This window comes from Tachysurus fulvidraco, chromosome 3 (assembly GCF_022655615.1).
Source record: "Tachysurus fulvidraco isolate hzauxx_2018 chromosome 3, HZAU_PFXX_2.0, whole genome shotgun sequence".
Lineage (NCBI taxonomy): Eukaryota > Metazoa > Chordata > Actinopteri > Siluriformes > Bagridae > Tachysurus > Tachysurus fulvidraco.
The window spans coordinates 11597171-11618810 of record NC_062520.1 but is presented as its reverse complement, the minus strand read 5'-3'; the positions used below and the strand labels follow the sequence as shown (position 1 = coordinate 11618810).

The window sequence follows — 21640 nt, the reverse complement described above, 5'->3', positions numbered from 1 at the left end:
CAGGAAGAAGATCACACAGAGCAACAAACAACACACAGACAGTAACCCAAGCTCAGTATCAAACCCTGGAGCCGTGTGTTCATATAATGAGATTATGGCATCATTTTTTGTAGAAAACTAGTTATGGTTAATAAACCATGAAAGAAATATGTTATGCTGTTTCGTTATAATGGGTTTTTATCTAAAACGGTTAGCATTAAAAATATTGAGTGATGTTTTGCTTGATCGTCATTTTTGTACATTAAGCCATATTAACATTTTTATGATTATAATTTCAGAATGCAAATTAAAATCAATTCTCCTTAAATCAATTGATATAATCCTATTTCTTTAAAGTTGCCTGAATTTACAATCTGTATCTCATGCAACATCTTTATATACTGTACAAACTTACACTCCTATGTTAAATATATGTTTTTCATGCATAAAGCTAGCATGGGTGATAAGCATGAGTGTTTCATTTTAATTTAGTTCATCACTTCTTGTTTGTATATAGTCATCAGTAATTATTCTGTCAGTTCTATTTAAAAACAGGAAAGATGATATAAGTAAATAGATAAAAATTGATTACAGAAAAGTGTAACCTGCAAGCATCCTGACGGAAAACAGAGGGTAATTTTATGGGTAATCTATATGCATCGCTTTAATAAATTGTAAAATCAGTTTAAACCTGAATGTTGTACGGTGGTTTTTCAATGCCAAAACCTTAATGACTATTTTGACATCAGTTTCATTAGACTAGTTTATACTTCAGAAAATACTGCAACTTATGAAGATTTTGTGTTTTTGATAGGAATCAAGGAACACTGATTTGAGATGGTATGGTTCAACATATTATATGGTATTATACACTTATAATCAGTTACAAAAAACACTTAGGATTTCAGGAACACTTCAAAGGAATATAAGCATGGTTTGAATAGATGTTTATGATCCTGATAATGATTCATTGTGCTAGAGGGTGGACGTAGATCAGAATTCAGGCACAAAACATTACAGCCATTTCTAAACAGGCAAGACATCTAAAAAGAAACATACAATCGTAATAAAAACTCTTCTTCTCCGGTCAAATGCAAACATAATGCGTCTACATCAGGCAGATGACAGTTCGAATAAGATATTGCTATGTATTTAGTCAAACCTTTAAAATGAATCTGGATAATATAAAAAAAGTGCAAGGACACTACAGTATAAAATACATGCTGTTGATACAGCAACTTCTCATTAATTGACTAGAAATAAATACACTGGTGGACAGGTGGAACAGCCACATACCTTTTTTTCTACTGTGAGTACAAAATTAAACCTTATAGAGATGTGCTACCACACTTCAAAACTTTTTTTTGTTTGTTTGTTTGCTTATTAAATAGCAATTATAAATGTTCATGGCATGCCAGCATGTTTTTGATGCTGTTCTCTCTAATGCAAGTTTTTTCATTCTTAATCTGAAAAGGCATTAAATGTAATTCCAAAGAAAGAAACATAATATATTCATTAGTACCCAACCCAAAGCTATACAGCAAGTTAATGTATCTATTTTCACTGTAAGAGCACAAGGGAAAAGATCCATTGCTGTGATAACTTTAGAATGTAATGTCAATTAAACTTCAAGTTGCAAGTTCACTGATTTAATCCAATGGCTCAGTCAGAGTTCTACACTCTCTAGTTCCAGGTCCTCTAAGGTAGTGTCTGACTGGGAAATCATCACCAGTTTTTCCTTTTTTGAGTACTGTCTGATCATGCCATGCTCATCAGAAGCACCTTCCTCCAAGACAAGGGGACTTTTTGAAACTTGGCCTTTAGACAAAAGTTCAGAAGAACTCCCACGACTAAAACTTGTCACATCAGTGGACTCAAAAGACTCACCTCCAAGACCCTCGAGTTTGATATAACCCCCACTGCTCAGGCCCTCCAATCGAGGACAGCTACGTCGCCTGGTTTGCACCAGGTGCCTTTCCACAGAGGTGGATGGGCAGATACCCAAGTCAATGGACCTGGAGTAGTCAGATAGGGCACTTAAGGACAGGTGAGAGCCAGTCACTTTAGGACCAGGGGATGCCTGAAGGAGTTGCACCCTAGAGCCTTCAAGGGAGAGATGTGGCATCTCTTGCAGGCTCTCGCTACCCTTATAAACTTCCACTGAGTCCTGGGAAAGAATGGTTCGGGTGTGTGAAGTCTTCACTTTAGCTTTGGTGATGCTCCCTGATGCAGCTAGTGACTCGTAGCAATGACGAATAGCATCCGAATCCAGATATTCACTTCTGATCTCCCCGGTTTTATCTGAACCCCTTCTGTTTCCTGCTGTCCTGTGGTTAAGCCTGATCAATGGTAGCGTGAAAGCATTGACTGAGGAAGTTACAATTGTTTTGGTCTCCCATTGCTTGGCCTCTGGTGACTGATCCCTGCAAATGCTATACACTGTGTCTTTGATCACAAGACTATCCAAAGGTAAGTCTTCTAGTTTGCCAGTAGATGACTTTCTGGATGAGGGCAGGCTGTCTGGGTCCTGTTTGAAAGAGTCTGAAGATGGCCATGAGCCTTTTGCTAGCATAGCAGCATTGTATACAGAACTCAGATTGCCTTCTACCCCCTTTGATTGCATATAGTTCACAAATCCATTGAGTGAAGCATTGTCCTTGGATCGCAAACTGTGAATATCAATAACAGTTGAATAAATGTCCCTAAGGTTAATGATTTTTGTCTTTTTGTCCCTGTTTTCATGCAGCACTGCATTAGCACAAATAAACAGGAAGATACCAATGCCCATAATCAATGGTCCAAATACTTTAAGTTTGTCTGAATGCAAGTGTTTGTTTAAAAACTCAGCAAAAACACCCAACTTTGGCGATTCCTCAGTTGTGTTATTAGTATAATTAGAGATTATATGATTTTTATCCAGCTGATAAATGAGCTTGCCACTAGTGGTCCAGTTCACTGCTTTGGGTCCTCCTCTTCCATCAGTCCAGGCTTGTTTCTGTAAGCCTTTAACTGTGAGCAGTCCTGGGTAAAGCGGACTTCCTTTAGGCCAGTAGCCTAATACAGCCAAGGCAATCCCAACCAGCAGCACAATAATGCCCAGTGCAGCAATCAGCCCAGAGATTGAACAGAGCTTCAATTTGCCCTTAACCACCACCACCTCATTCTTTCGCTTCTTTTTGGCTTTTCTCTTGCGCTTGTTCTCTGCCCGGTTTTTGGCTTGGAGAGAATCCTGACGTCTTGCTGAGATTCGCAGGAGGCCTCCAGTAGCAATCATAATGAGACCTGAACTAGTGATCAACTAATCATCCTGCATTTGACAGAAAGATTAAAAAAATCATTAACGTCAGACAGTCAACAGTAATCAGATATATACAGTAAACATCAGTAATATAGAGCATGTCACAATGAATTGAGAGGTTTGATCCATTTTATATAACTTGAATCCATATACAAAAGCAAATATACACTATATGGCCTAATGTTTGTGAACATTTGACAATCACAGTCTTCCCAAGAACAGTTGTTGCTACAAAGTTGGAAACATGCAAGCGATGAAGTCATTGTATGTTGTAGTACTACGAGTTCCCTCCACCAAACATCTTCCAGCATGACATTGCCCCTGACACAAAGTGTGGTTCATAAGAACATGGTTTTCCAAAGTTGGATTAGAAGAACCTGCACAGAGTATCCTGCAGAGAGCACTGACCTCAACCCCAAGTAGTCACTAATGGGATGAACTGGACTTTTGACTGTGCACTAGGCCTACAGCTCACCTGACATCAGTGCCTGACCTCATTAATGCTCTTAGAGCTGACTGGATAAATCCCTACAACCATGCTCTGAAGAAAGGTACAATAAGAGCAGAGCAGGACTAAATCTGGAATGAAATGTTCAAAAGCACATATTTATATGATAGTCAGGTGAAACAAACTTTTGGCCATATAGTGTATAATGTAAACAAAGCTACCATGACAGAGAAACACTTTAATTACACTTTAATTAACAATGATTAGCAAAATGTAACCAAAGCTGTGATTTATACACATAATGTATAAGACACAAATATTTATATCTAGTTCTTTAACTGCAGGGTAACAAGGAAGACAAGTAATTATTATATATTATAGCAGTTGAACCACAACAACAACAGCATCAATAATAATAATAATAATAATAATAATAATAATAATAATAATAATAATAATAATAATAATAATAATAATAATAATAAATGGTTTCTTATAAAATAGATTCACAGTGTCACACTATGCTTTCATTCCTTAAGGTGATTTAGGTGTGTGTACATTTTGCTAGCTTAAAGCCTTTACTGTAACATACAATTCTGAATCATATTCAATTGTAAGAACTCCATATCATCCATTTATCTTCAGTAACTGCTTTATCCTGGACAGGGTGGCATCGTAGATTCATAGCATGTAGGGGGAATACACTCTAAAAAAAGATCCAAGTCCATTGCAGAGAACCCCATACACACACATGTTCACACACACATTTACATTCAGAGCTGATGTCATTCTCCCATATAAATGTATACAAAGGAGATGCAGCATCAGGATAAAGTAAAGCAGTATAAGTAAAGCAAGTGCATATAAAAATCTAACGAGTAAATCATAAATTCCCTCACATCATTGTGTAGTAGTATATTAATAGTAATTTGTAGTATAGTAATAATATTACAAGTGAGTGATCTAACTACTTTAGAGAAATGATATCTAAAAAAGGCATGCTAGCTGAGCAGATGGTAAGAAATCTGTTCATTTAGTTTGTTAATGTGAGGGCTAGAAGCACAGAGGCATTGTCACTATGAACGTTTGTGTGTGCAGTGTAGTGACATGGTGTCTCATGTAGACCAGGAGAGAGAGCCAGATTAGCAGCTGTGTGTGGGAGCCCAGGAGAGCACTTACACTCTACCACCCAGACAGATGTCTGCACACATGATGTAACGTGCAACCACAAACTACCAAGACACAAAAGTGATGGCCTTCTCTGTGCCCTTCAGAAAAGTGCTAAATTATGTGAAATGTTCTAATATGGTTCCTGGGAATATTGTGCTTTATAATATCACAACCCATATCTCCATCATCACGGACATCATGGACCAAGTGCAATAATAAGACAAGATCACAATGATATTTATATATATACACACACACACACACACACACACACACACACACACACACACACACACACACACACACACACACACACACACACACACATCACATACATACAGTATCTCACAGAAGTTGTAAATAAAACCCCTCACATTTTTGTAAATATTTTATATTTTATTTATTTATTATACAATGTAAATTAGTGAGTGTAAAACTTGTATAACAGTGTAAATTTGCTATCCCCTCAAACTAACTCAACACACAGCCATTAATGTCTAAACCACTGGCCACAAAAGTGAGTAAAAGTGAAAATGTCCAGATTGGGCCCAATTAATTATTTTCTCTCTCCCTGGTGTCATGTGACTCGTTAGTGTTACAAGGCCTCAGGTGTGAATGGGGAGCAGGTGTGTTAAATTTGGTGTTATCGCTCTCACTCTCTCATACTGGTCACTGGAAGTTCAACATGGCACCTCATGGCAAGAACTCTCTGAGGATCTGAAAAATGGAATTGTTGCTCTATATAAAGATGGCATAGACTATAAGAAAACTGCCAAGACCCTGAAACTGAGCTGCAGCACGGTGGACAAGACCAGCGGTTTAACAGGACAGGTTCCACTCAGAACAGTCCTCTTCATGGTCGACAAATGAAGTTGAGTGCACGTGGTCAGAGTCATATCCAGAGGTTGTCTTTGGGAAATAGATGTATGAATGCTGCCAGCATTGCTGCAGAGGTTGAAGGGGTGGAGGGGTCATCCTGTCAGTGCTCAGACCATACGCCGCACACTGCATCAAATTGGTCTGCATGGCTGTCGTCCCAGAAGGAAGCCTCTTCTAAAGATGATGCACAAGAAAGCCCGCAAACAGTTTGCTGAAGACAAGCAGTCTAAGGACATGGATTACTGGACCCATGTCCTGTGGTCTGATGAGACCAAGATAAACTTATTTGGTCCAGATGGTGTCAAAACTACACCGGATTCCACTACTGTCAGAAAAGAACAAGACCCTGAGGCTAGATTGTGCATATGCTCACACAAACTGGACAGATAACAATATTTTTGGAAAGGCAATATATATAGATGATATAAAAACCTTTTCCATATGGAGGGTGGTTTTAAATATTACATTATCAGTAGGTGTGTTTCGACATGCTGCTGTGATACTGAATTAAATCAACTGCATTATCGTCTTTGAAAATGTTCTTCCTGTGTGCTTTTTTTTGGGTCTTTAGTCATGTGTTGTTTATATTTGCTAATTCTTTGACTGAATGATAGTTTTGTTGGACAATTTACTGATTCTATTAATTATATGATGTACTGAGTATAATGTCATGTCAGCATTTCAAAGTGAATACAGTAATCTCAAACAAAATTTAAAAATACCACTGCACCACTGTGAATTTTGAATGTCACCTCCCTGTTGCTCCATTCCACCCATGCTAGAGCATACACATTCATTTCTTCTGACTATAAAAATAGCATCTGGGTACAAGTGGGAAAGAGCTGCCTTTATCCATACAAATTAGCAATGAACTGTCATTATAGCAGCAAATAATGTTTGTGCCATCAGGAAAATAGACCCAGTAAAATGAAAAGAGGCCACCAAGACCCATGAAACAACCAAAAAAGCCGTGTTATGGCAGTGTATAGTTTAGGAATAAAGATATGGTGACAAGAAAATACATTTCATACTGACCAAATAACAATAAAGCAAGCAAAAGCCTAGAATCATGAAATCTTGGCATCTCTAAGAGGAAACAGGGAGTGAAATAAAGCTTTGTACTGGCTCTCTAAGAACCTCTTACCACAGATTGCTCTTGTGAGCCAAGTTACGGCACATCAGGGACATCCAAACCTGCCTGTTCTCATTTATCACCTCTAGCCTGTAGTCAACAAGTCAAACTCTGAGAAGCTATATCAGTAATCTGTGACTAACCAAGCACAGAGATGTGGCTGTCTAAAAGTATTAAAATAACACTAAACACAGCCCCAGAAAGAAAGGCTATTTTAACTATGGACATAATGAGTATGTAGATTAAATATAAAATATAAGATTAGCAGAATTAGCAGAGTTTTTGCTAGCTAACTAGCTAGCTCAATATAATATAATGGAAATCACAAAGTGGCTTCACTGGTTGCTATGGGACATTTATTTGACATCCCATACAACACCTACAACAAGTTTAGCTTGTTAGGTTTGTTTTAATTGCTATATACATACAGTACAATGTACATATAGAATAAAGTGTGTCTTAGCACTAATATTAGGACATAGACCTCACGAGGTTGGAGTGCAGTATTAAAGGTTTTGTGTCATTTATATTCACATTTACACTATTGGCAAGCGTTGGTTTTATGAGGTTTTATTTTTACAGGAATTTCATTCCACATTGTTGTGGTGTAATAGTAGTGCTGTCATTCGCTCTGACATTAACCCTGAATGCTCCGCATTTTTGTTCTTGCTTTGGAAAATTTTAGCTCCATGAGAGGGAAAAATACTTTATCATTTAGCTAAGTGTTCTTATAATTATTTTATTGGTGGTTTTAAGTGATCTCATGCAAAGGATCTGTCTAAAGAGATTTAAAACAAACAAACAAACAAACAAACAAACAAAGAAATAAATAATAATTCTAATTCCCTATTTCTAACTTAGTGGTTATACATATATTTCAAATATATGTGAGATATACAAATGTAACACAATGAATTAAAATTCTTATCTGAAACACAGAGGAGAGAGAAAACAAGCTTTTCTTAAACAACATCTGGTTGACAAACAGATGGCTGAAAAGATACCTGGAGCTCCAGCTAATGATAACAGACATCTTGGATCACACAGAGGCTCAGATAAGCAATTTCATCTCTCTCTAATTTCAATTATAAAAGAAAACAGAACAAGATTGTGAAGTGAGACACCGATTAGATATGTTTTGGAATATTCCCGGTTTAGTAGAGACATACTTTAACATTCTGTTAAGCTTGCTTTTTATATTTTCTGTGGTTGTCTTCTTATAGACAAGATATACCACCATTAAAGATATACAGACATTAATGGCTGTGTTTTGAGTTATTTTGAGTTGACAGCAAATTTACATATGTTATTATACATTTTCATGTGACAACACTGACATTTTACATTGTACCAAAGTGTCAGTGTTGTCACATGAAAATATATAATAACATATTTACAAAAATGAGATACTGTATATATATATATATATAAAACAGCAGATGAGATACTGTTATTGCATATACATGTATATATACACATATAACCTTTAAGAATACACAGAAGATGAAATGAAATGGTGGAAGACAACCGCAATTAAGACCGCAATTAACCGCAACTACAGTGCATAAAATATACAAAGCAGAATTAACAGAATGTGAAAGTAGGTCTCTACTAAACCGGGAATATTGGGTTAATTGGATCAGTAATCTTTGCAATCATCAGTATATATGAATGCAGGTGTTCTTTCATAATGAATTTATGTAATGGTGCTTACTGTAGTGTGTGGAAATAAACATTTTATGGTCTTTAGAGGAAATAAAGACCATAAAATGTCCTGCTATTTCTGAATGCACCAAGAAGTTCACTGAAAGACTGAAATCTTTGAGTGTTCTACAGCAGACCAATATACTGACTTAGCTTTCTACAAGTGATGTTCATCAATTCTGAAGAGCGGCATGCAGAGACACTTGTACAACTGCTCCCTTCTGAGAATATAGTGGCCATTTTTCTTAATTTGTGGTGATGAATCTACTGCCACAGTGCAGGGGTCATTAAATTCCTTTTCCTCACAATGGTGGAAAACTTGAAAAACAAAGGCCAATACGTTACATAATTCTGTGTTCTCTTACATCCAAATATGGCCATTGGAAGACATTCCAGCATTTCTCTTCAGCATTTTCCCCTTACAGCTGGGGTTATAAAAAAGGACAGAGAGAGAGAGAGAGAGAGAGAGAGAGAGAGAGAGAGAGAGAGAGAGAGAGAGAGAGAGAGAGAGAGAGAGAGAGAGACATTCAAACCATCTGAGGTTGATCTCTTGGGCAGGGTTGATATATTGTTTTACTGGAGGAATTATGGCATGGTTTTATTCCTCACAATTTATCACTCTTATGCTTCACTATCCAGCATAGAGGAGATGTGGAAAGTGGTGCTTAAGGCATGCATGACATCGGATAGATCTTTTAATAGTCTTCACTTTTAGAAAACTGTTAGAGGTGTAAAATCTAAAATTAAGCAATGGTAACAGTTAGTAGCATTCTAAACTCAAGCTTTCCAAACAGCAACATATGCACTGAATGGATGGCTAGCTTTTTTAAAAAGATGGACAAAGCAACATGTGGAAATTCTCAGGTCAAAGCTACGCAGTTCTGCATATACTGTACCAGGTTAATATCTGTATGATTCAGTTTTTCCAGATTTTCTATAATTCAGTTTTCTGGCTATTTTTTTTAAGGTGAATATAACACTATTATGAAAAGAAAAACATGGTCAAGTCAGGATCTTTCAATATCCCTACATAATGATCTGATCCTCCCTTCAGTCACGGCTTGTAACCTTGAGATGGACATAGAAAATCAGCTGTCCTTTTCCTCGCATGTTGCGAAAGTGACACACTTATGTCTCTTGTCCAGCCTTAGGAGTCTAAAAATTGGCAGATCAGCATGGGAATGGTTGGCTTTCTACCTGGTAGGGTGTTAATATCAGGTAACATGGAAGGGGTGACATCTGCTCCATGCAGATACTCCACTGGTGTCCCACAGGGCTCAGAACTTGTTTCTCTCATTTTCTCCCTGTATACTCACTCTCTTGGTGAAGTTATTTCCTCACATAGGTTATCTTATTACTGCTATGCTGATGACACTCAACTTATGTTCTTCTTCCCTCCATCAATTACCATGGCTTCTGCTCGGATCTCAGCATGTCTGTCGGACATATCATCGTGGATGACAGCTCATCAGTTTAAACTCAATCCCAGGAAAACTAAACTGCTGATCATCCCAGATGATTCATCATCAAGTCAGGATCTTGCAATATCCCTGCACAACGTTCTGCTCTCCCCTATGGTCACAGCTCACAACCTTGGGGAACCATGAATAATCAACAATAACATGCTCATGTTGGCTTCTTCTGTACAACATCAAAAATATTTATCCATTTTTATCCACACAGGATGCTCAGGTATTTGTTCAATCTCTTGTCATCTCAAATCTGGACTATGCAGCAGCACTTCTTGATTTCAACCTGTCTAGTTTCTCACATACCACCCCACTGCTGCACTCCCTCCACTGGCTTCTGGTAGATTCAGATTCAGATATGGACCATCTCCCTCTTACCTCAAAGCTCTTATCAGTGTTCGCACTGCATCTCGCACCATCAGAGGTACCAACACTGCGTGACTAGTTTTCTCAACAAAATGATTAACTTATATTATATACTGCTATTGCACCTGTTTCTGAATTCTAAGTTGCAAATGTATTTACCCCATTACTGTGAAACCCTGATGTAGTTCTTTGGAAAGAGGCAGGGTTACAGTATAAACTGTTTACTTTGCTAAAGTAGATTTACATGTCTAACACATTTTGTTTGCACATTAAATCGCAGTATTATAATAGAATATACTACTGGAATAGTGACTTGCTATGTTTTCAAAACTTTCCATTAGATAAACGGTCCACAAGTTGATTCGTAGTTAAAATACAGATTCAAAATATATTAAGGATCATACTTGAAACTTTATTAAGCCAGTCCTAAAAAAAAACTGCATAGAATGGTAGCACTTTACATTAACATTACCTGAATAATCATATACTAAAACCTACATATGAACTAATGATGGGTACTAATAACAAACTAACGATGAGCTAAAATTAACTACAACATCATTCTTTTAAATATATGTGTTAATGTTTTTTAGCTAAGGTAACAATTAACATGTATAGGTTAACTAAATCAAACATCATCTATAAGAAAGAACAGGAATTAAACTGAATAATTTAAAATAGTAAATTGTTATATAATTTGCCAAATACAGCTGCATACCCAAACATCATTGTATAGTGCTTGACTACTTTCATAAAGTACATTACAAATCCTCCTTATCAAATGTAGAAATCTCAGCCCATTTTGTGCAGTTCACCATCCATTTCTCTTCAAATCTCTATCCCTGTGTCTATTAACATTTAAAATCAGTGTTCTATAAGCTTATTTTTCACTGTATTAGCTTCAGATAGAGCATGTTTATGTTAGTTTACCCCTACATGTTAATTAACACATTATTCAACAAACATTTACAAACGTGTACTTAAGGTGGTCGTTATTCATGCATGAATGATAATGAATGAGAGACTCGGGTCATACCTGTAGTTAAGGTTAGCTCTTCATTAGTTCCTGATAAGTACATGCATTAACCCATCATTAGTTCATATGTAAGAAAGCATTACTTCAGGTATTTGTGCATGATTATTCATGTTCTGTTATTGTAAAGTGTTATATGTAATGTGCCCAAGAAATACTGTATGTTGTCTGTCACCTCTGTTGTATATTCTCCTCACCTCCAAGCAAACAACAGAGGATAAGTGTACACAAGGTGATGAAAAGTGTTTTAGAGGGTGGCACATGAAATCACAGTTGTCCTTGGGGTCAATGACAGAGATTTATCAGGCAGAGGATGAGCCATGGACAGCATGAATCTGAAGCATGTACATCTGACCTTACTGATGAGCAGGCAGCAGAGCCGTGAGAAAAATCTAGCGAAGTGAGGTTACCCAAATGCACGAAGAGAGATAAAAATTAATAGAGAAGGCGCTGCTAAATTTATGCTTGTTAATAACCCTGAAATTACAGACCATTAAATCTATTAAGGTAAAGTGAAAACATTCCTAAGTGGCACATTATATATGGAAGATGGAAGTAAACATGGGTGAGGCTGATCATTTACTAACACCACAAAACAAATAAGTTGTAAATAGAATGCTATCAGCCCTAACTTTCACTACTGATCTGAAAGTGCATTATTCAGAATCAGAATCAGAAAGTGCTTAGTGACAAGTGTGTTCACAAACAAGGAATTTGACTCGGGGTGGTGAAGCTTTCAGTACACACATAAACATGACCACAAGACACACAATAATTAGATTTTTTATAATGCGATGTGCAGCTATGCAAAAGGTAATGTCATATACAGGTCATAGAATACATAGGAGTGATTGCACATTAGATAATAATTGATTTTAATAAAATCCACAGAGAAGGAAAAGCACTACGAGAGTCCTTGGAGGCAGTTAACTGCTCATGAGGGAGATGGCCTTTTGGGAAAAAGCTGACCTTGTGTCTTGTGTTTTGGTGCCAGCCTGAGGGCAGCAGTTCAAAGAGGTTGTGGCAGGGGTGGGTGAAGTGTGAAATGATTTTTCATTCCTGTTCCCTCATTCTGGAAGAGTATACTTCCCGGATCAAGGGCAGAGGATCATCAGTAATCCTCTCAGCAGACCGAATTGTCTCTTGTAGCTTTCATCAAATGTCTGATTTGATTGTATGACTAACATGTCATCTAGAAAAATGAAATATATCTCTAATGTGTACTGGGTGGCAGCCGTGACCCCACTATATGTCCAAACGTCAGATTATTTTGATTGGCAGAAACAAAAACAAAAACACCTCAAAATTCTACTCCCTATATGTATGTGTCTTCTAGTAATGAGGCAGCTCCACATGGCCCAGTGATAAGCTTATATAGAGTTTAATGGGCAGTGAAATATGCACCAGTGAAGAACAAGATCATTAAACTAACAATTACCCTTATTGTACCCATTCTAAACACAAAATCCCCACACTCAGCACCTATACGGATACAGCAGCGGGCTCAGGCGATGAATGTTATGGTATTATGGCGTATTTTAATACAGTAAGTCATTAGCCATGTACAAGTGTGTGTCCTTGACTTATCACAGTGTGAACCTTTACTTTGATATGCCGTCATCATGGATGAATAAATCAGGAAATTAAACTGTCATCTACTGAGATGGTAAAGTATAAAATTTCACTCGATTCCCTGAATAAACTATAAGGAGCTACATTACTTCATGTGACATGGCTTAAAGGTAAAATGATATCATTCCAATGCCTGTTATAAAAGAAACAATAAAGGTAAAGGCATATTAGTTTACTGATTTATACATGCAAACTGACAACTACACAAGTAAATGTTCACACTACTTATTATAATACTGAAAGTGCTATACATTTAGATCATATTTTTAACAGCATGTTGTTGCAAAAAGTCTTGAAGCCTTATGATCATTGCCAAGAGGACAGTGTCAAGGAGATGCATGAGATAGAAACCTATTGAGAGCTTCAATGAGGACTAGAACGAGAAATCTATCCTCCTCTTGAAGACTCTGACTAATAAGATGTTTATATTGAGCTCCTGATGAATTGTCACACTGAGAAAAAAAACAAGGAGTTGAATGAATACACATCAGATACCAATTACACTGAACACTTTTACAAATTAAGGTTAAAGTGTCCCTTCTGGGAACTCTGACTAATAAAAGAAGAACCAGTGGCTCTGTTATGTTGTGGCATTTTGCTGGCATGCTTTGGGTCCATCTGTCCCTTTAGAGGAAAAAGTGATGCAAATCAATATGAACTTCTGACTGATTACCTTCATACTATGGTAAAGCATTTCTATGGGAGTGGTCTTCCAGGATGTCCACCTCTCCAAAACATTTAGAAATGTTTTGGAAGAATGAAAGTCATTTAGAAATGTTTTGGAAGAATGAAAGTCATAAGACTTGTGGAAAATGTGCCAAGTTTTGCACACTTTATGTACAATTTTTTTTTAATCAGGCATCCATCTGTAACAACCTGTTTTTAGTAAGGCGTTTCAAGTAGAAACCCTGTAGGACGCTACGAACCTGTTACTATCTAAAGAACGCCTGAAGAAACAATTTTTCTGAAATAGTGTATGTTTGATAGTATTATGAGGACAAGTCAGGTTTGTTATAAACATAAGACAGGTTTAGAGATCCCGTCACATGCGATGTTCCTAGCCTAATCTAAGCAAACAAACAAAAAAAAAACAGGCATGGTTGTGGCCTGGGCTATCCTTGTTTGGATCTAACCCACTGTGCCCTAGGAAATCTAACCCCATGAAAAGCTTGTGCAGTGTAGGACAGAAAACCTTTCAAATGAAATTAACATTTCCCAACAAAATAAACTCATATTTCTACTTGAATATTATGAAAGCACAGTCTACCAGCCTGAATGAATTTTTTTTATGATAACTTACATGGCAACGGAAATGCAAATACAAAATATATAAATAAATGTTGTTGTTGTTGTTTCGGCTGCTCCCTGTTCAGGGTCGCCACAGTGGATCATCTGGTCCGCATATATGATTTGGCACACATTTTTACGCCGGATGCTTTTCCTGATGCAACCCTCCCATTTTATCCTGACTTGGGACCAGCACTGAGAGTTAGCTCTTCAGTGGCTGGATTAGCTCCCTGCCCGGAAATGGGAGCACCAATGAAAGTACGGGATCCTGCCGCTGGAGAACCAGGAGTAACCAAATAAATAAATAAATTAATTAATTAATAAAATTCAGTACATGTATGTCTGTATAGTAATTCAAATTGTTACTGTTTACAAATGTAGTGAGCAGACAAGCATCTCAGAATGAACAAGACATCAATTCTTTAGGTGGATAGATTATAACAGCAGAAGACCACATCGGGTTCCACTCCTGTCAGCCATGAACAAGAATCATGAGCAGAGACTCAACCAAATTGGACAGTTGAATACTGGAAAAAGATTGGTGTTTTTTTTTTCTTCTTCTGATCTTCAACTGTCCAGTAAGGGTGAGCCTGATATTAGATAACTGCAGTTTATGTGAAGTGAAAAACATTGATTATCTTGTTTCAGTGACACCTGTCAAGGTGTGTGATATAAAAGTTAATGTGTTGGAAGCAGGAAAAATTGACAAGTGTATTTTGTGAGTCTGACAAGGGAAAAATTGTGATGGCTAGCTGACTGGGTCAAAGCATCTCCAAAACAGCAGGTCTTGTGGGGAGTTCCATCTATGCAGTGGATAATACCTACCAAAAGTGGTCCAGGGAAGTGCAAACAATGACAGGGTCATGGAAAGCATAGCCTAGCCTGTCTGATAGAGTCCCGAAGTAGAGCTACAATAGCAGAAATTGATGAAAACGTTTATGCTTGCTATGACAGAAAGGTGCAGAACACACAGTGTGTCACAGCTTTCTGTTTATGGATCTATGGAGCTGAAAACCAGTCAGAGTGCCCATGCTGACCCCTGTTCACTACTGAAAGCACCTGCAATGGACATGTGGGCATCAGGACTGGACCATGGAGCAGTGGAAGAAAGTGGTTTGTTCTGACGATTTATGTTTTCGTTAACATCGTCATGTGCACAGTCTTCACCCTGGGAAAGAGATGGCACCAGGATGCAGGCAGAGGCAGTGTGATGCCCTGGGCAACATTTTGCTTTAAATCCTTTTTAATGTCCTAGCATTCAAATTGATGTTATTTGACACGTACCGCCTACATTAACATTGGTCAGACCAAGGACACCTCTTCATAGCAGTGGCCTTTTTCAGCAAGATAATGCACCCTGCCACACTGCACAAAATTGTCTTAACTGGTAGGATGACAAACTATTTTCCTTTCGGTCAAGGCTCCAATATTTGAGACACACACATAATGATTAAGTGTATGGCAAAGGGTTCCTGTTCTTTTTTTAGTGGGTTGTGAAGCAAAGCAGAGATAGATTGTCAAGAATAAAACCATCTCATAATTCTTCCAGCACAAAACAATCTATCAGCCCTGCTCAAAAGATCAACCTCATGTGATTACTGGGATCAGCTACTGCTGCCAAGATTCATCTCTCACACCCTCTCACTGAATTTCTGACCTTAAAAATGGCAAAGCATGTATTTTATAGAATGATGATGCTCCACGTTTATTTTTTAATATGATATTTATAAGAGCTCTGTATCTGATATGTATTCAACATCTGTTTCCAGATTATATGAAAGATCACAGATACAGTGATGCTTGCTTTAAGACTATATTCACATGCATTACCTGCGGCATGTCAATCAATTCAAGAAGTGTTCACAGGTTAAATACATCAGTGGAGTACGTCAGAGCAAACACATCTGATCCTGCACTGATTCTGTGTTTCGTGTTAGTATCAGCACTGGATTAGATAATATGTTCACTAGGTTGTTTTAATAGTTTTATAAAGAGAGGGTAAAAAGATTCTTTTGCAGGATAAGTCTCATAACACTGATGGCACATCACAAACTGCTCTTTGTGGGTCAGATTTCTTTAAATGAATCTATTGTATGTACAGTATTAGTGGATAGGTTGCATCAAGAGTATCTATTTTATTATTGTTTGTCATGTCCTGTTAGAATCTTATCTGACTGATCTATGAGCTCTTTGCTATTCTACACCATTTAGTGAAGTGTATCTGTAGCTGCTTAAACCTTAACAAAGACCACAAGAACACAACACAATTACAGCAGTGCGTGTTCTCGTGCATTGAAGATGACCATCATCCTAGCACTGTAGACTGAAGCGACTGGAGAATGTATGAACATAAAGAAATGATGGATGATAATAAGAGACACATGGGAAAAAATATCCACATATTTACCTACGTCTATAAAGACAACCAGAATGTTATTTGCTGCTTCCGTTGAAGCTACAGTACTTACACCATCTCCTCTGCATTTACTCTGTGCTGGTGGAACTACAGTAGACCAACACTGCTTGTGGAGAAATTATGATGTACATCTTATTATAAATCCAGACTGTTCTACACATTGTTTATATGGTTTTATCTGTTGTACATCAGCCTGATATTTTCAAAACCAACCAATAAAAAAGCAGTTTCTAATTTAAATCAGTGGTTTTGAGAGGAAATGTGGAGGCATTGGTCAAAGCATGGTCGAGGCAATTGTAGGAATTATGTGTGGAAAGGTATGCTCCATCAGAGCTCACTGTTCTCACACAGTGTTTACAGTGATGTATGGAATACATCTGTAAATGTGGAATATTTACAATGTTAAAAAATACAGATAATTGTGCTCCGGCGTCGTGACAGTATCCAGAAAAAAGCAACACGGGTGATGGGGAGGGAAAAAAGATCAGTGTGTGATTTAAAAATAAATAAATAAATACCTATCTAGATTTTTACAGGAACGTTACTTACCGAGTGAGAAATGTGCATCAGTGTCATAGCCGAATTCAGGCGATGATCAACAAAAGTTTCTGTCCGCCGAGATCATCATTTTGCGCAGTGAAGAAAAACGTGGAAACCCGCGCGTAATTCCGCATGAACAGGGAAACTGCTCGGTTCCATCCTTTTACTACCCGCAGCAGTGAATCCATCCATCCTTCTCCTCGATCCTCTTGCCCTGTGTTTGCTTCTCTGTCTACACGTCCATCAGTCCGTCAGCACAGCTCTGTGTCCAGTCCGGAATGGAGAGTTCACAGCCAGGCGGGGTTGCCAGATTCGAGTCTCAGCATCCAGTTATGGTTTAAAACCCGCCCAGGCTTTCACTATTATATACACCACCAGAAGTGTAACTTATAAATCTCGTCAAGCAGCCGAGGGCAAATTATCCCAGCACAATGGGATTATACACAGGGCAGTTAATAAGGGAACGGCAACACTGCGCTCATGATGGCGGGATGCTGATGTTGCGCTGATTCGCGGCTGTTGTTGCTATGAAACCGCCGTATCGAGAGAGAGAGAGAGAGAGAGAGAGAGAGAGAGAGAGAGAGAGAGAGAGAGAGAGAGAGAGAGAGAGAGAGAGAGAGAGAGAGAGAGAGAGAGAGTCCTTTTTAGAAAAGGCCAGCAGGTATTTTACACATAAAAGCAACAAGGAGGTACTTTGTGTAATGGAAGAACAAAGCTGTTCACACATCTATCATGTTTAAATCTAATTTGTCTATATAAGTTTAATAAATAGGTTTCTAGTTTAAACTAAATTCTGGTTTCCTGCTATGTGTATTTGACTGTTCAATCATAACAGAATGTATGTAGGTGAGCATAACAGTTAGTTAAGGGTTAGGGTTAAAATAGATTTATAACTCATTATTAGATAGATTTATAACTAAACATTATTTGATCTGTATAAAGAATTATAACTAGTGCTCAGAGTGTGTTATTGTATACAGACTTAAAGATAGACATGAAAGATAAAGTTTCTAAGAAAGTACAACATAAATATATGGTCAAAAGTTTTTGTACACCTTTGTATGCATGGTATAAGTCTGATTTCAGATTTAGTTCACCATTTGTTTTTTTATTTTAAGCCTTCACAGAAGTGTGAGGATTAAAATAAAAAAACAAATGGTGAACTAAATCTGAAATCAGACTTATAAAAAATGTTATAAAATGTTTTTGAGTACAGGGCTCTATGCATGCCAACCATCAAGCAATGACTTCATGGAGCTCACTTTGTGCACAGGAACGTTGTCACGCTAGAAAGGGTTTGGGCCTCTTGGTTCAAATGAAACAATGTGAGACCAGCTATGTGGCATAGTTGGAAAAAAGCCCTCATATACTTTTGATCATAATTTTTTTTGCTCTCATACCTACTGTATATGATGAAATAGTCACATTAGCATGTTAAATGTTCACATTGTCACTTTAAATGTACCCATCAAGTGGGTAGAGAAAGAAAGTACATTTTCATTGCTCCAACATTGCTGAATGTTGCATAACATCTATCAATATGGCAATTAAGTCTGTTATAAGCCACAAATAATTAGTGTGCCACAGAGCATAGTGAATGAATTCCAATGCATCTCTAATGCATTTTACATGTTATTTAAATGAATTAATCAAATGCTTCATTTAAAGCCTTATTGGGTGCAATACATTTTGATAGAGTATAATTTGAACACTATTAAATTTCAATTTGGTAACGTGCTTAGCTTAAAAGGGTGAAATTAGGGTGAAAAATATGTTATAATCCAAATTCTAGTTTCAAAAAACAATATATTGTTATATCATTACATGTTGCAGCTGTGATGTCTGGCTATAAAAAGCACCTTTGAAAAATAGTTTAAGAATCTATTAATTCATTTACAGTGAAATCCTTTATACTAATTATGGAGATGGATCTGGATCATATCCCAGAACACTGTATATGGTGACCGTACACTGTCCAAGACACCACACTCACTCACGAACACAAACAATTCAGCACAGGCAATACCTGATAGCAGCATTTTTTTAAAAGGTGGAAGTAAAATTTGAGGAAACCCACACAGACAGAGAGACGGTAACCTGCGCTCTGAAGTGGGGGAAGCTGCTGCACCATGCCACCAACTTAAAGCATGGGCTTCACCAAAATGATTACACTGCATCATGTATACTGTGAAACTATTATACACAACATTCAATAAATAATCTTTTCATATGACAGCTTTCTTTAGGTTAATTTTGCAGTAATGATTAACAAACAGTATTATTGACCAGCCCTTCTCAAACACATAATGAGTAAGATACCCTCTGCAGGATGTGAGGGTATGCAGGATTCTTTAATGGCATCGTAGATTTGATCTTGAGCTCAGTGGACTGTCTACATCCCCTTATTATTTCTCTCACCTCCCTCAAACTCCCAGTAGAGTAGAAGGTTTTCCTAAAATAAATGTCTCCTATAGGTGTAAATCATCGTGTGATTGTGTTTGCATAGTGTTCTTTATCGAGCTTGTGTCCCATCAAGGTTATATTGACTTCTTAGATCACTTTACTTGGAACATCTGAATACAAGCAATTATCCAGACAGCCAGTTAGGTGTTAGCAGCATAATGCATCAGATACAGGTCAAGCATCTCACTTAATGTTCACATCAAACAGAATGGAGAAAAAATGTGACCTTTCTGATAAAACTTGCTGAAGATCTTCTCATCTGATTGCAGTTTATCTGATTACAGTACAAATACAAATTTCCATGCTCTGTTTTTGTGCTACTCTGCAAAGTAAATGCATCTTTTACAGATTTTGGCTTGCTGGGTTCGCAAGTAGACATTTTAGTGAGCTTAATAGTTGTAAAAAAAAAAAATAAAAAAAAAAAAACAATAAAAAAACCTCTAAGAATTTCTATCATTCTTATATCATTCATTCATTCATTTTCTACCGCTTTATCCGAACTACCTCGGGTCACGGGATTCTTATATCATTCGTCAGTAATTATTGGGCAGTCATATAGAGAACCTGAAAGTAGTAATAAAATACCACTCAGTCTTTACAGTTTTATCCATTTTCACTAAAACTTTATAGAATTTATACATGTGGAAAGTCTGAGGAGATTGGTTGAATTTGTCTCGAACATTTTAATGCTTAACTTTTTCAACTTGCTGGTTACATTTATAATTTTTTGTACAAGCTATGAGGCATTGTGTATCCATATTCAGCTCATTAGTAAACACACCCTTGTTTAGTTTAATTTGTCCAGACTGGAGGACAATAATCAAAAGCTAAGGAAGTTTTAGCTCTATTTGTGCAGTAGTGACTGGACAATGAGGAATACTACTTTTACACCAAACAAACTGCATTGTATTTATACAGTTCAAACACAACGAACAATTGGAGATGCCAATCTGCCAACAATGCCTGTCTTTTGACCCCCCTCAAGAACAGAGGGAAATCGTGCAATCTACATGCTCTGTTGCTTTTTTATTAAATAAATGCTTCCAGGCTTTTGCTGCTGTGGCCCATTTTTCTGGAGCAGATACACTATCCGTCGTTCTGATCCTTCCTGCTCTGCCTCCTCAAAAGTCAGCATTTAGATGTATCTCATCAGCTTGAGTGTAGTCTCTGTGGGGCAATGACTACTAAATGCATCCGTTCTCTCACTGCAGCAAAAGGATTTATTGAACCTCAATGACCACTTGTGTGTTCCCTGACATCTGCATGCAATCACATAGTGTACATAACAGCCAGAATCCATAAGCACTGATTAAAACTTCAAGAGGAAGATAAGACCCCATGGGACAATTAGGCTCAGTTTAGTGGTCCAGGGTTAATCAACATGCAACCGAATGACGTGCTGCTCTTTTATTGGTTGCTGCATTTTCAGCCACTTCACAAAAAATGTATGAAGTTCATTTCACTTTATCCGGGTCGTGGTTATGCTGGATCCAGGGCCCAAAATCTGTATGCAGGGTGGGGAACCACACAGTCTATCACAGACCGGCATGCACACACCGACTCACACACTCGTCACACCTGGAGGTATTTTAGATAAGTCAATTCATCTACTGTAATGTTTATATAAAAACCAAAGCAAGAAATAACCTACAAATATACAACTAATTACAAATAATGAGTATAGCATATAAGTCTGAAAATAAGACCACCTACTTCTTTGTAGCTTATAGTCCTCTCTTTTTGATTGGCCAATGAATCTGACTAAACAATGGAACCTGACCATATAAACCCTGGACAGTTCTGGTGTGACTGCAGGTGGTGTGA

General features: G+C 37.4%; 1 protein-coding gene across 1 annotated transcript; it reads right to left on the bottom strand.

The window, feature by feature from the left end:
* Positions 1-909: 909 nt before the first annotated feature.
* On the bottom strand, positions 910-17838 carry tmem200ca (transmembrane protein 200C, genome duplicate a). The gene is made up of 2 exons (XM_027148973.2): positions 17363-17838; positions 910-3286 (listed from the first exon to the last, which is right to left on the bottom strand). Exon 2 carries the CDS (start codon positions 3251-3253, stop codon positions 1646-1648), a length of 1608 nt encoding a protein of 535 aa, XP_027004774.1. The 5' UTR covers positions 3254-3286; positions 17363-17838; the 3' UTR covers positions 910-1645.
* Between the last annotated feature and the right edge of the window lie 3802 nt (positions 17839-21640).